Here is a 14524-nt window from a genome sequence, read left to right on the forward strand (position 1 = left end):
CTTTCTACTCTGCCTTCTTACCCTGAGGCGGGATCTTCTACTGTCAAACTGCTCTAGTAGATCATATCTAAATTATAGTTTGGTATAATTGGAGAGCAGGTGAGACACAGGTGCTAGAAGCTCTTGTGAAGTAGTTCTAAATGGAGGTTTGTACAGGCACTTCTTTTAATGGCTTCCGTAATTTTAAACTTCTGCTCTTCTCTCCTTACTGAAGTTCTGTTGAGACTATTAGGCTGCAACAATATTGTATGTAAAGTATTGGTTGAAATGACAAGGATCTACCATTGTTTTGTAGAAAAGAGAGAAGCTGCATTTTCTGCAAACAAGCAAGGTCAGCAAGGTACTTGAGCAGTGCTAGTTTTTTACACTTTCTTGTGAATACTCTTTAGCGGATTCCGCATGGGCCAAAAACATCAGTGTGAAAATGGTGTAAAAGGGTTTACACCGTTTTCACACCGCTTTCACGCTGCTGTTTTTGGCCCATGCGGAATCTGCTTTTGGCTGATCACATTTCAGTTTGGATTGACAACGGAATGGTTGCTGGATAGTGGGGATGTCAGGCTTTTAAAAACAGTCTTTATTGGTTTGTTTGAGGTCTCCCATGGATATTTTATGAACTTGATGAGGCAAGAAGATAAAGGACCACTCCTGAACTGGAAGGAATGATCTGTCCCAAGCCCATAGGCTGCATTCAGACATCATGAGCACAAATCTGGTTTTGTTTCTGGTCCCACATGCTCACTCTCTCCTGCCCTCACGCACAGATCCAAGCTTCTTGTTTTCTATCTAACCCTAGTTTGTTGTGATGTCCAGATGTGGCTGTTACTTTCTGAATACTGGGTGTTATAAATCACAGTTTAATTCTGGTTTAGACCTTTGGTTCGGAAAGAAGCATACTGCAGTTTGTAAAAACACCCACATTTCGAAGTCATAACTGACTGGAGTTAGATCTTAAACAAGGAAGATTGAAATCTCAGCTCCACATACAAGAAGAGGAGGGAAAGGAAGGGAGTGTGCAATCCCAAGAATATGGGCGGGGGGGGGGGCATGTGCTCATTGTGAATCAACTCTGATTTGTTTGTGATGTCTGAAGAGAGCCATAATTTTTAGTCATGTAGAAGCAGGCAGACGCAGTGGCAGTCCAAGCTGTTGTGGTCCTTATTGGAGCTGCAAGTGGACTGTGAATGAATGAGTCAGTCTGCCATCCTGCTGTGGAACCTGGCAGGCAGCCAACATCAAGGTCAGAAGGTAAGCAGCAGGACTAATAGTAAGGCCATGGACGTGAGTTAAGCTGTTGGGTCTAAGCAGACTTGCCTAGGTGTCTGTAAAATTCTAGAGAGATGACAAATCTATTTGGCTTTAGCATTAGTTTGCCTTTTTTAAAAACTGAGTTCTATGCTTGCTGTCTTTTATTTTTGTCTTATTATTGGTCTCTGTATAGTTGTAAAAAAAACCTTAGTGATGGATTTTTGCATACTCTTGGAAGCACTGGGAACATGTTTTAAATTCCTAGGTATTAGTAGCACATTTTTAGGCCCCGGGGCTTTTCCAGGGTTGTTTCTTGGATTTTAACTAAATGTTTTGGATTGTGTGTTGCATAGCAATGATGACTTGGCTTGTTAGGCATGCAGGACTCTGGGAATGCCAGTTGTCTTACAAAAGAATAAATGGAGAGATTTCCTCTCTGTCCTGTTTAACGTGATGAAAGCAATGGGCAAGGAAACCAAGACAATCTGTATACTTCTGCAGTCCTACAGACTTTGTGGGAACTACCTTTTCTGAAGAGCCCAAGGACATCTCTTCTCTAAGCTGGAAAACAGACTCATCATTTTTACTGATGTTTAACTGGCACCTTCCATTGTGGAAGAAAAAGCAAGAGTGGATGGCAGTTTGGTATCTTCCCATATTCTGTGTGCTGAGAGTTAGTCATCCAGCACAGCCGCCATGACAAGGGCTTTTTAAGGTCCCTTTCAAATGAGCTTTTAAAATTCACTTTGGCTTCAGAAGGCAAATTGATTTTTAAAAAAGAGTTCACACACCTTGACTGTAAGATATTGTCCTCCCATAGTTAATGAAGCCTTTATCTGGATTTCTCCAAAATCTGTTTTGATTTTTTTTGGTGCATTTCCATCTTCTAGATGTGTAAAACCATAACAAATTCTATGCCTGCAGAAGACGGATTTAAAAAAAACCCTGTATGAAAGAGACCTTAGTCTGATGTTGGCATTGGTTAACCATGGGGAAGCTTACCTGCACATCATACTTACTTGATTTGGTAAAAATTAATTTCAGTTGGACTTAAAACAATTTGCATATTAATTTTCAATTCTTATTTTGTGCTAAATACTGTATGATGAATGTTGTCAAAGCTTTACCAATGAATCTCCTATATTACAATTGTCTACTGGTTATTGGATGGAAGACACATTTGTCTCCTTTTGCTGTTGTTAATTCTTCAGTCAGTAATAATATATTGTCCTCTTCCATTTAGGATCCTGTCAGGAATGGAGACTCCACTGGATGTTTTGTCGAGAGCGGCATCCCTAGTGCATGCTGATGATGAAAAACGTAAGTCTTAAATACACCCAGCAGCTTCACTATGAGTCTTGGTACAGAATATACACCATATACCTGGCTTAAGTTCTACCCTGTAAACTTTCCATAGTTTCCTGATGAAATGCATAAATGAATAGAAATGGATTAAAAATTATTTTAAGTGACTTCTAAATAGATTCATTCTGTGCTGTGTACTATGTACATACTATGGTCTTTCTCATATTATCTATATACTGTGGTCTTTCTCACAGAGTTTTGTATGTATGCAACAGAATAATTGTTGGCATTCTGTTAATTTAGAAAGCATTATATAAAGGGGTTTTTTTTTTGCTATTAAGTCACAGCTGAGTTTTGGCGACCCTGTAGGGCCGTGGTGGCGAACCTTTGGCACTCCAGATGTTATGGACTACAATTCCCATCAGCCCCTTCCAACATGGCCAATTGGCCATGCTGGAAGGGGCTGATGGGAATTGTAGTCCATAACATCTGGAGTGCCAAAGGTTCACCACCACTGCTGTAGGGTTTTCAGAGCAAGAAACTTCCAGAGATCGTTTGACATTGCCTGCCTCTGGGTTGGCGGTACTAACGAACTAACCAGGGCCTACACTGCGTAGCTTTTGAGATCTGATGACATCAGGCTAGTCTAGACTATCCAGATTAGGGCATTAATTATTAATAATTCCTCCAAAATAGATCAATTATAAACAGTGGTGGGATTAAAATAATTTAACAACTGGTTCCGGTGGTGGGATTAAATAATTTAACAACTGGTTGTTTACAAGCATTATTTTAACAACCGGTTCTGTCGAAGTGATGTGAACCTGCTGAATCCCACCATTGGTTATAAAGCAAACTAATAGTGATGCAAATGAAGATGCAGAAACTGACTTTTGGATTTTCAAGATGAAATGAAAGCACCAGTGACAACCATTGCTCAGCGTTCGTTTATGGTTAAGACAGAAATACTCTAAAAATCCCACTTTTGAGACTTACCCTGCTTTTTCATAGGTCGATTCCCCACAGCCAATTTATCGCATAATACTCATGTGAAAAAACACAGTTTAAGCAAGAACTGCCCACCGGTTTAAGTGCCGAACACGGATTCATCTTGGTTCTGGCACACATGCCCCCCCCCCCCCGCTTATCCTGCGTTTTTTCAGAACCTGTATTGAAGTGCACCTTTTTTCCCAATCACGCTTCGAAGCCGGATTGGTGGGGAGAAACGGGACAGACACAGCTTATTCTTCCTGCCCTTTGAACCTTCTAGCCAATCAGAACGCAGTGGGCTGTGTGCAGAACGCAGGCAGCCTTTTTTTGTGCTGCACTGGGTGTGGCTATGAAGGAACATAAATAGGAAGCTACGGTATAATGATTTTGAGAAATTGTTTATGCATGGCTCCGTTCGAATGTAAAAACGAGAGAAGAATAACATGAATTTTCAATCAGGGGTGGAGTAGTGTCTCCGCTCCAGCACAATAGCCAATCAGAAGGCGGGGATATTCTGCCTACGCATCTACGTAACGATGTAGCTGCGTGAAAAATAAAGTTAAAAAAAATGTTCCTGCCCCAACACAACACAACAGCCAATCAGGATGAGGAAGAACAAACCCGCCAAGCAGATCTCATGTTCGTGGGGAGTGTTGCATTGCTTGAATCTGTGATAGACATCAAGATCATCACTAGACACACGCTGCAGTGGGAAGGGAGAAACTGTGATGAAAAGGTGCTGTTTCTTTTGAAACCTGGTTGTATCCGGCTTTAATTTCTCAGTGAGGAAATGGCCATAGTCAGCTGACATTAGACTCACATAAGATCACATAAGATGTCATAATGTTACTCCTGGTACAAATGTTAACTGCAATATTAGTATAAAGGAGTGATGAAGGATTATAGCAAGTAGGTAATTTGATCACCTCCCATTGTCAGTTGAAGAATTGGCGAGATTTCTTTAGTTATTTTCCTGAGTTCTGTCTTAGGAAGGATCCAGTTTCAGTGAATAAGCTGTACTACCCCAAACTTTGCTAAATGCTAGTGAAAAATTCCCATATAAACATCAAATTGATGTTGACACTGATTATGATAGTTTGTTTTTAACACTCAGTGGGCACTGTACAATTAGTTACCAAACAATAGCCATGGTTATTTGCCTGTTTTGTTAACTTGGGTTATTTAGCACTTGATTAATCAATATTCTTGCAATTGAACTGATTCCTTCAGTTCAGTTTTGTAATTCTTCTGTAGGCTTTGCCCTGTGTTCTGTTTGCCTGTGGGGAATCTGAATAAAGCATTTGAGAAATAGTATATGTTCATTGACAGTGTGCTATCTTTCTTCATCTTTCAGTTTTTGTTTTTTTACATTAAAGCAGATTTAATTTATTTTTAAACATGTGATCATGTATGGAATTGCATCAGTTTTCTTTCTGTGTAATGCAAAGGCCCTATCTTGTCAAGTCATATAAAAATTCTAATGTTTCCATTTATTTGAACATGTTCCCATTTATTTGAAAAGTATAAAGACTTCTCCTATTTTATTTTAAAAACTATAAATGTGCACATCTCTTTTTAACAAGAAAAGAAATAGACTGTTTGTGGAATGTAGAGAAAGACATGCAGATGGTGCTCTATTTAAATCCTGATTTTTTTTTGTGCGCCTCTGAATTCCTCACAAGTTGAATTGTCACAGTTTTCATGATCTACACAGAATCTTTGAGAAGGCTCTTTTTTCCTTCCTTAGTGAAAAAAGATCTCATTGACTGCAACAAACAAATGAAATGTTACATCTGGCTTGTAGTTGGTGAATAATCACTGCTACCGCTTGCTGAGTAGGAGCACATAAAGCAGCTATGTTTAATTTATTTCGAGTAATTCAAATTGAGGTAAAAAGAAAGGACAATAACTTGCTCAGGAAGAGCTATCAATATAGGAGGGAAGGTATGAACTAGCAAGGTGGGAGAGAAATCTAGATCTACGTATTTGGATTGTTTACTCTTCCCAGTTACAATGGAAATCAAGTTTATGAACCTTGCTCTACAAAAGAATGTCATATAAAATGCAAATGTTTTTATATGACACTACTTCATGCTCAGTTGACTATGTTTCATCAAAGAAATGTCAAATAGTTCACCATTGTGTCACACCCTCAAAGTAGATTTAACTAATATTCTTTGAAGGATCTTGTTATTTACAGTTGTTCTAACAGTTTGACACAGAAAAACAGACAACAGACATTCTTTTCTATGAACAACAGGAACTGTAAACTGCCAGACTGCTGAATTAGTATGGTTGATAGAGGAACACTTAGTATCTTAAAAAAGCAGTGTTTTTACAGTCAGTTGAACCTTTTATGAGCATCTTTCAAAACAGATGTGAAAAATGTTTAGCCATCTCTCACTGTTTATGAAAATTATACATCAGCTACTGATTGTACTACGTAATGAGTGCCAAGCTGCATAATAATGATTTTAAAAGCCAAGCACCAAAGCAGACAATTACTCCATTTTCCAGTCTATTTAACAAGTTGAAAACTGTCTATATAAACTTTCTTGCAACCACATAACACTATTCTGTTAACATTCCTGCTTTTCCTGGAAAAAAGGTTAAGAGTTGAATAAGAGTTTGCACAACTCATATTTAATTAAACCTTCTGGACAGTAGTACTCAGCTCCTAGACTCTTTGTTTTTTATAAAAATCTGTATACTGGACTCTCAGCCATTATATTTAATAATAAAACCCCTAAAGCTTAACAACTTCTGTGGTTACTTCCATTCAGTTTTAAATAATATATGACTTCAGTGCACTTTAGAAGAATGACACAGTTTCAAAAGTCTGATTGCCATATTGGACCAGTTGTAGTCTTGTATAGCACTCTCCGCTGTATAGAAGACCTTGCACAAATCTCGAGAGCTAGTGTGATATGATTAGATGTAGGACTAGATCTGGAAAACAGCACTAACAATAGGGTAGCCAGAGTCAGTGGGAAGGAGGAGCATATGTTACTTCATGGTCTAATAGATGCAGTATTTTATTTTGTTATGTAACATTCAAATTTAGGGTATGTATCTTCCTTCTGTCTTCTGCACACCCCTTCATGTCTGTTGCATTCTGTGATAGTTTGGTCAGCCTGCCGCATCTCAATCAGAGGCGTAGCTCCAAGGAAGCGGGGGGGGGGGGGTTTGGGCGACACTCTGGGCGCGCCCCCCTCTGGGGGTGTGGTTGGGGCATTCTGGGGCAGGGCATGGACAGAGGACGCACCAGTGCACCGGGCACTTTTCCCCCTTGCTACACCTCTGATCTCACTGCCCTACTAACTCTTCCCTTAACCTTCCCCATCCCTTGCATACTCATTGTGGGTTGCAAATGCTTCAGTGTAACTACTGTAGCTTCTTGGGAATGGGACTTTTATAATAGTCTCAAGAAGACACTTTTAACAGTGATGGCAAAGTAGGCTGGTCTCTTCACCTGTCTCTCCTACAAGGTTCTTTCTTACCCTAGTAGATCTGGACAGTACTTCCAGAAAAAAGTGCTGTTTCCCTGCTGAATATCAAGAGTTGCTTTTTTAAATGATTCTTGGAGTAACCTACCAACAAATGCATTTCTTCAGGTGTTTATCAAACCAGCATATTCCTGAAGCACCTGAATTTTTTTTGCAGGGCGGGGGGCTCAAAACATGATGAAGGGTTAGGGATGTGGCAAGGGAGATTAGTAGAAAGTGTCTTGCTAGCTTTCTTCTGCACCAGAAGTGCAGTTGAAAGTATAAGGAATGAACCGCTAGTGGTCATGTGGGCCTCAGGCATGAATTCTCAGTAATCTGAGAGTAGTGCAAAGTATGGCTCTAGGTCTGTTTGGGAAAAAAATTCCTAAGTGAGAATCATAATGGTCAGTGTAGCCGGCGGGGCGGGGGGGGGGAGATATTTGAAAAGAGCAGGTGTTATGATGGTGCATAAATCTGATGAAACAACATTAACTCAATAGCCACCAGATTTACCTAAGAGTCAAAACTCTTTACCAAAGTGTGTAACAGACTTCCCTCTGTGATACATCTCTGAAGATGCCAGCCACAGATGCAGGCGAAGCCTTAGGAATAAGATCCACCACACCACAGCCACACAGCCCGGAAAACCCACCAGAACCAGTTGAATCCGGCCATGAAAGCCTTCGACAATACATCAAATTAAACAATACATTGTTTAATGAATATTGATTGTATTGACTGCTTCTGTGTAATCCACACTGTATAATCCACCTTAAGGGCCAGTGAGAAAGGTGGACTATAAATAAACATTAAGATTAATTTATCACATACTTTTGTTGAAGAAATTTGTTGAAGTAATTGCATTTACTTGGTGAGTAACTGGGGGTCATTGCTCAACACACAAACTACAAAACTGGTTGTAATAGATAAAATTGTTATTTAATAAACTTTGATTTCTAGTAAACAGCCCAAGATTGCTGTAGTACCTGCATATACTTGGTTCAGGATGTGGCAGTTACGTTATTGTCTGGGGGCTAGCTGGTTGAAACATACCTTGCTTATTTTAAAACAGCTGCACTGACTGTCAGTTTGTTGAGTCCCATTTTCGAGGTGCCGGTTGTGACTGTTGAAAGTCCACATACCTAATGGATCATCTCTTCCCATATATCACTGTATGCCGCTTATGATCCTCAGGGTCTACTTCAGGTATTCTTCCTCAACCAACCAAAGCCCCTGCCTTCTCCATTGTAGCTCCTACTTTGTGGAACAGGCTTCATGAGGAAGTGAGAGAGGGCACCATCTTTAGAAATTTTCCAGAGACACTTCAAGGCCATTTTATTTACCAAGACTTTTAATGGGACTGTAGGCATTTTTTTTCTCTGTGTGTGCGGGTGGAAGGAGGAGATCCTGGGGTTTTATTTGATATGGTTTAAATTGTGATGTTTTTCATAGTGATTTGTAAGCTGCTTTTAGGAATGAGGGAAAGATATAGACAGACAGACCTGAAAGGTGTGTGTGTGTATACATATCTGAAAAACATATGCCTATACACACACACACACAAAATATAGGCCTGTTTTTTGTTAAACAGAATAATAATTTTGCCATGCACTGATTTAAATTTGTCCACCCTTAACAAAAGTGTAGTAGAAATCACATCAGAGTAGTTGACTGCATGCTGATTGGATCATAATTATATCCTTTATTGTCTTTCAAGTTAAAGAAGAAGAGTTGAGTTTTGTACCCCACTTTTCTCAAACTCAAAGGGACTTACAAACATTTTCCCTTCCTCTCCCCACAACAGACACCTTGTGAGATAGATGGTGCTGAGAGAGTTCTGAGAGAACTGTGACTAGCCCAAGGTCACCCACCAGACTTCATGTGGAGGACTGGGGAATCAAACCCAGTTCTCCAGATTCAAGTATGCTGCTATTAACCACTAGACCATACTGGCTCTTTAAGCTACAATTGATAAGCAGAAGTTGAGCCTCCATCCTTGGGATGGTTGCTCCTGCATTTAGGAGATTCTCTGCTTATAACAGAAAGTGACTTGATTTAGCTACTAGTATTTTATTCTTTGCCAGCTTAGATAGCTCTTAAATAGTTAACATTTGCTTAGGTTCCAACGGCAGCACTGAGAAATACAAATGTATTCTGTCTATGTAAATGTTCCTGTTCCTTTGTTTTCATGATCTGATTATTAAACAAATATGCTTAGCAGATATGCCTTGATAACAAATAGAATTTTTCTTTTCAGCATAGCATTGGTAAACTAGCTACCCATATCAAATGTAATCATAAAAGAATATCCACTTGAAAGAGGAATATAAACAAAGCACAAGACAAACATGTATCTGTAAAGTTCATATCTGTTGGCATCTAATTTGTAAATTTTGTTTGGGAAAATGGAAAATAGATTTGGGAAGTGTAACCAACTAGACACAGGGAGGGATTCCTGGTGAAATTATGTTAAAGATTATAGTTTCTATATTCTGTTTCAGATAGAAACAGTAGTATATGTGTGTATGCAGTGGAGATGTTAACCGTCACAAATGTATAGGCACTTTGTGATAATAGAAACCAGGGATTCTTCAGCGTTGCATTTGACAAGTTAGTCTCTTCATCACAGTACTCTTGCATGAAGATAATGACTAGCTAGGATTTTGTTGCAGAAAGGTTCAATTATATGGCTGTAATAACATTCATAGTAGTGGCAGCCATTGAGATGGCATGCTGACAGGCAGAAGGCTGGTGAAGGGAAGTGGAGATGTGGTACTCTCTCCTGCAGGACATGTGAGGTATTAATGGAAGTAGGCATGTCATTGAGGCCCCCTACTTTCTCTGCAGCTGTACCCCTTTGGCCGGTAAGTTTCCTACACCTGCTGTTCAGCTGTAGTGGACTCTTCCTGCTTCCCAATGTGAGATCGCATTGACTGCTGCTGACTTAACAGTATTCAATTTCATTTTGTGCTCAGATGTCGCTTAATAGAGACTTGTGACAACATACTGTTTGTTATTCTCTCAACACCCTGCATTTACTATCATACAATAGAATTAAATGTAATAAATGTATGTCTATCTTTACCTTTGTTTTACCTAATTATTAGTTTAGTTGCTTTTTTGTATTAAATAGATTTTATTGTTGTGGCTTATTTGACCCTAGACTGAGAGGTGTTCTAAGAACGTGACAAACTTTTTAGATGCTCAATGCAATCTTTGTCGTTCAAGATCTAGTCATGTAGTAAAAGTACAGTAATAAATAGCCAATCAATTGTTATTTCATAAATAAACAAAAACACAGTAGCTGGAAGCAATCTATAAATGTAGCTCAGGCTTTATTAAGGGTAGCTCAAGGGTAGTTCACATTGAACCAGGATTTGCAGATATAGATGTGCTGTTCCAAGTCTTTAGTAAGGTTTCACAAGTCTTGAGTCAGCAGAAATTCTTTCACAGGATCATTTCAAAAGAACCAGCTGTTAGTAAGCAATCATTATTCTTGTTATCCAGGATAATCAATATAATATTTTAAATGCTTGCAAGTGAAACACAAGTGAAACACAGTTATTGGGTGTGTTTAATGCTGGCTTGAACAAAATACAAAATTGATCCTTTGGTTTGCTTTTGTTTGCTGTGCTGCTTTTTTAGTCCAGAAGCTTGATAAGTTTAGTAATTTGTAAATTCATTAGTGGCAGCCAGCTCAATCTTAAAAGTTTTTAGAAAAAAAGTACAACTGAGCGAACTCTAAGAAGTATGAATAAGTCCTTGGTTATTTATGTATTTATTTAAATATTATATCCCAACTTTTCCAAGGATCACAATAGTTCAGTGTAGTCCACTGAGATGTGGGTATCAGGCAACAGGCAATTAAAAATCAAACAGTTACGTTAAAATACACCAACTGTTATCTCACACTTAAAGAATGCTGCACATATTAATTATTTGCTAAACTTGTCTGAAAATGACAACCTTGCACTTAACATGTTATATTTGTATTTCTTAGTTAAGCCCTTGATTCATGCTATATGAGGTGGTATGGCAGCATTCAAGCCTCAGTAGTTTGTCTGTTAAACATATAAATATATTTAAAGCAGGATGGTTTATTTCACTAGTAATTCGATGAATTCCCCCAAAGCCTTGTTCAAGCATGGTATCAACTCTCTACACATGGCTTTGATTGTGTACGGAGCTCTGGACAAACCTCACTGACACTGGAGCAATGATAGCTGCTGAACTATTCACCTGACAGAAAAGGATCCCATATGGGTGTTGATAAATATATCTGAGGAAATGCACACAAACTGAGCTAAGTTCTTTGCTTGCCTTACAGGTTGTTTAGCGTCTACGAAATTAAATTCTAGTAATAGAAATGTAGATGTTCTGAAAATTTGAAACAACTGCAGTGTTTTGCGGCATTTTCAAGCCCAACAAATTCATTGTTGTCTAAGCTTTTGTGTGCTAGACTCTGCAGAAATATATACCTCTATCTACACAAGTTTCTTTTGACAGTGTTATAATTTTGCTAATTCTACTGTATGAAGTAGAAATTTATCAGCCTTCTACTTGTCTGACTCTTACTTTGCTGTCATGTAGGAGGCAAGCAAAGACTGTTCTGTTTCAGTGGATTTATAGATTTGGTTAAAATACACTGCGTCTTAGCTGTTGTCAGGGCTGCTTTAGTCTGATCCTTCATTGAGCGGGGGGTTGGACTAAGTGGCCTGTATGACCCCTTCCAACTCTATGATATTCTCTGTCTGACTGATTCTGCACAGGTAACTGAAAGGGGTTACATGAATCCCGGCTGCCTGTACTGCCATTTGCATGGTGAATGCAGGGGCCTGCTGGGATCACTGGGATCCTGGTGGCAGGAAGCAGCATGGTTCGCACAGGAAATGCAGTGTTTCCGTGTGAACTGCGCAGCCTAGAATCCCCCCACCTACCAGCATAACATGGCAGCCACCTATTGGAGAATCCAATCTAATGGCGGTCACCTGGGGAATCCACAATAATGGTGGACAGGAGGGAATGGGCATAGAATGCTTCCTGCTTGCTGTAGTTCACACAGACTAGCAGGAATTGTTTGAAACCTGGGTTAAAGGAAAAAGGTCACTAAATGAGTGACTTTCATTTAACCCGGGTTCAGGCAAATATAATGGGTCAGACATGTTTAGGGGACAGTTTCTGTGGGAACTTCTCCCCTAAAGCACTCTTAAAAAGAGCCTGGACCCATTATATTTGGCCTATGCAGAATTATCTCCCCTCCCTACCCCTCTCTGTGGGTTCTGTTAAATTGGTTGTTTCTGTTTGGGGGCGGCTGCTTGATGTTTTAAAGTACCATGAAGAGAGGCCAAACAGCAGGCACATAACCAATACTTAATTTATTATGAATCCAAGGATACATTAGGAGGAAATCTTGAATGAGACTGGGTGCTGCTGGTAAGAGATGAATTGAACTGGAAAGTGAAAATGCTGTTAAGTGGCTGAATTCTAGCAGCAAGGGAAGCTGGGAGGGCTGATTCAGTAGAGTTATGTTGGTGACTGTCTGTTCATAAGCTTGACTATACTTCCAAGTAAATCTGTATAAGTCAGAGGCCTTTCTAGATTTTGCCCAGGAATTTGCCCCCTTCCCTTTTGCTGTTCTGCTTCTATGCACACACAGAAATACACTAACTTTCTGCTTTAAGCACAAAGCACATTAAGCAATGCATGTGGAGCTGGATTCTACAGTTTTTGTGCTAATTCTGGGCTTGGATCTAGTTACTGCATAGGATCTTTGTTTTCCTTTTTAAAAATCTGTTTTTTCCCCTCCTTAGAATTTATGTCCTTCATTGTTTTCTTAACTCCAGGAAGTAATTGGGTACTATTCTGAACATGTATGCTGTGTTTAAGTTTAATTGTCTGACATAAACAATGAGGTTCAGCATCAGATAAATCTTCATAATTCTTTTTATTGTTAACACACTAGGCTGCATCCTGCTCAAATTGCAATCAAAGGGTAATGAAATCTTTCTATAGTGTATTCTTCATCCCTCCCCTCCCCCCGCTCCTGATTTTGAATGAATTCATATCAAAGTATGCACAAATAATTTTTCTTTTGAAATGCAGGGTGGATCAGGTTTGTGTGTATATACACACATGTGCATGCAGGAAAAATTCTTCCATAGCCCTGATTTCTCTGCAATCTACAAATTAGTATGTTTTGTAAAGATGGCTTAGCTTAGGCAAGAAACAATAAGACTTGCCTTCCCAATGTGAAATACAGTTGTTACAAACTACTGGTTGAGATCTTGAAATCCTATAAGCATACATTCTTGTGCATCAGGTTTCTGCACCCCTTCCCCCACGACTTCTTTTTTTCAGAATACAGCTTCATATGCAGCATAAGATGCTGTTCCCAAGTTTCCTATCATTTTGAAGACCAGCTTGGCTACTTCTAGAAGGGGATTTTTTGGTTTACAATATTTATAGTCTACCACTGTCATAAAACTATGTAAGAATTTCTCAGAAGCTCCACATGGTGTTCTCTAGCCCTCCCTGCGATAGTGCGATTGCCACGGTGTTCTCCTTGCCGTGATCACTTGCCACTGCTGAGGTTCAAGGAAGGAGCCTTGGCATACATTGTGGTCAGGGTTGCCAGGTCTTCCGTTGTGGCAAGAGACCTCCAGCAATCTGGTCCAAGAGGTGGTATGAAAAAATAACCAAAACATTTACAGTTTATCCACAGTTGGTTTTATCACAGAGTTTCTAGCAGTTCCTGGAGAGGAATGACATTGCTTCTAAGTTTTCCTTGGAAGGGATGTCACACCAATTGCTGACAGTGGTTGTTCCTGTGACTCAGAGTGCTAACCAAGCTCTTGCCAGATTTTTTTTTAAAAAAATGTTTACAAATGGGTTGAAATTATAGTAAATTTCTTGTTGGGGGGGGATTTGGAGCTAAACCAGATGTTGGGAGGTTTTTTAGTTGTATGCAAGAAACAGCTACATAATTTTTCAAGCAAGTGATAACAATGGCTTAGGCGGAATCATTTGGTAATGCAAGATAATTGGGTTAGCTGCAGAATATATCTTAAACTACAGCTAGCAGAAGGGATATAAATAAATAAACAATTCTGTCAGTTCTGGTGAACTTTTCATGACTCTTTTGGATGTTTTGCTTTTCAAGGTCAATTTAACATGCCTTAGCCTTAAGTGGCATGTCAAAGTAGTTAAAAATTGGGATGTAACTGCATAACATCAGAAACATATTTTTAACTAATGATTTACCCACTTGCACCGCATCTATGTGTGTTTGTAGAAACATAATTTTTACCTTTATGCAGTTTGTCAGTCATGTTACTAAAAAGTTCTGTGATATGCAGTGAATACATTTGCTTGAATACATTTTAAATGAACATCTTGGTTCCTGCAGGAAAGGTTTCAATTGGAGAACAGGAAGTGATAGATTAAAAGTAACATTAAAAATACACAGTAAGATTGTAAAATATGTCCATACTGGTTAA

At 39.1% G+C, this 14524-nt stretch overlaps 1 protein-coding gene across 1 annotated transcript in view; it reads left to right on the forward strand.

Annotated features, from left to right (window-relative positions):
• Positions 1-14524, forward strand: part of VGLL4 (vestigial like family member 4) — a 110785-nt gene that overhangs the window by 7169 nt on the left and 89092 nt on the right. The window contains exon 2 of the mRNA XM_048489867.1: positions 2492-2568. Coding sequence (XP_048345824.1) covers positions 2505-2568 — 64 coding nt within the window. The 5' untranslated portion in view covers positions 2492-2504. The remainder of the gene's footprint in view (positions 1-2491; positions 2569-14524) is intronic.

The sequence above is a fragment of the Sphaerodactylus townsendi genome, linkage group LG03 (assembly GCF_021028975.2).
Source record: "Sphaerodactylus townsendi isolate TG3544 linkage group LG03, MPM_Stown_v2.3, whole genome shotgun sequence".
NCBI classification, from domain to species: Eukaryota; Metazoa; Chordata; class Lepidosauria; order Squamata; family Sphaerodactylidae; genus Sphaerodactylus; species Sphaerodactylus townsendi.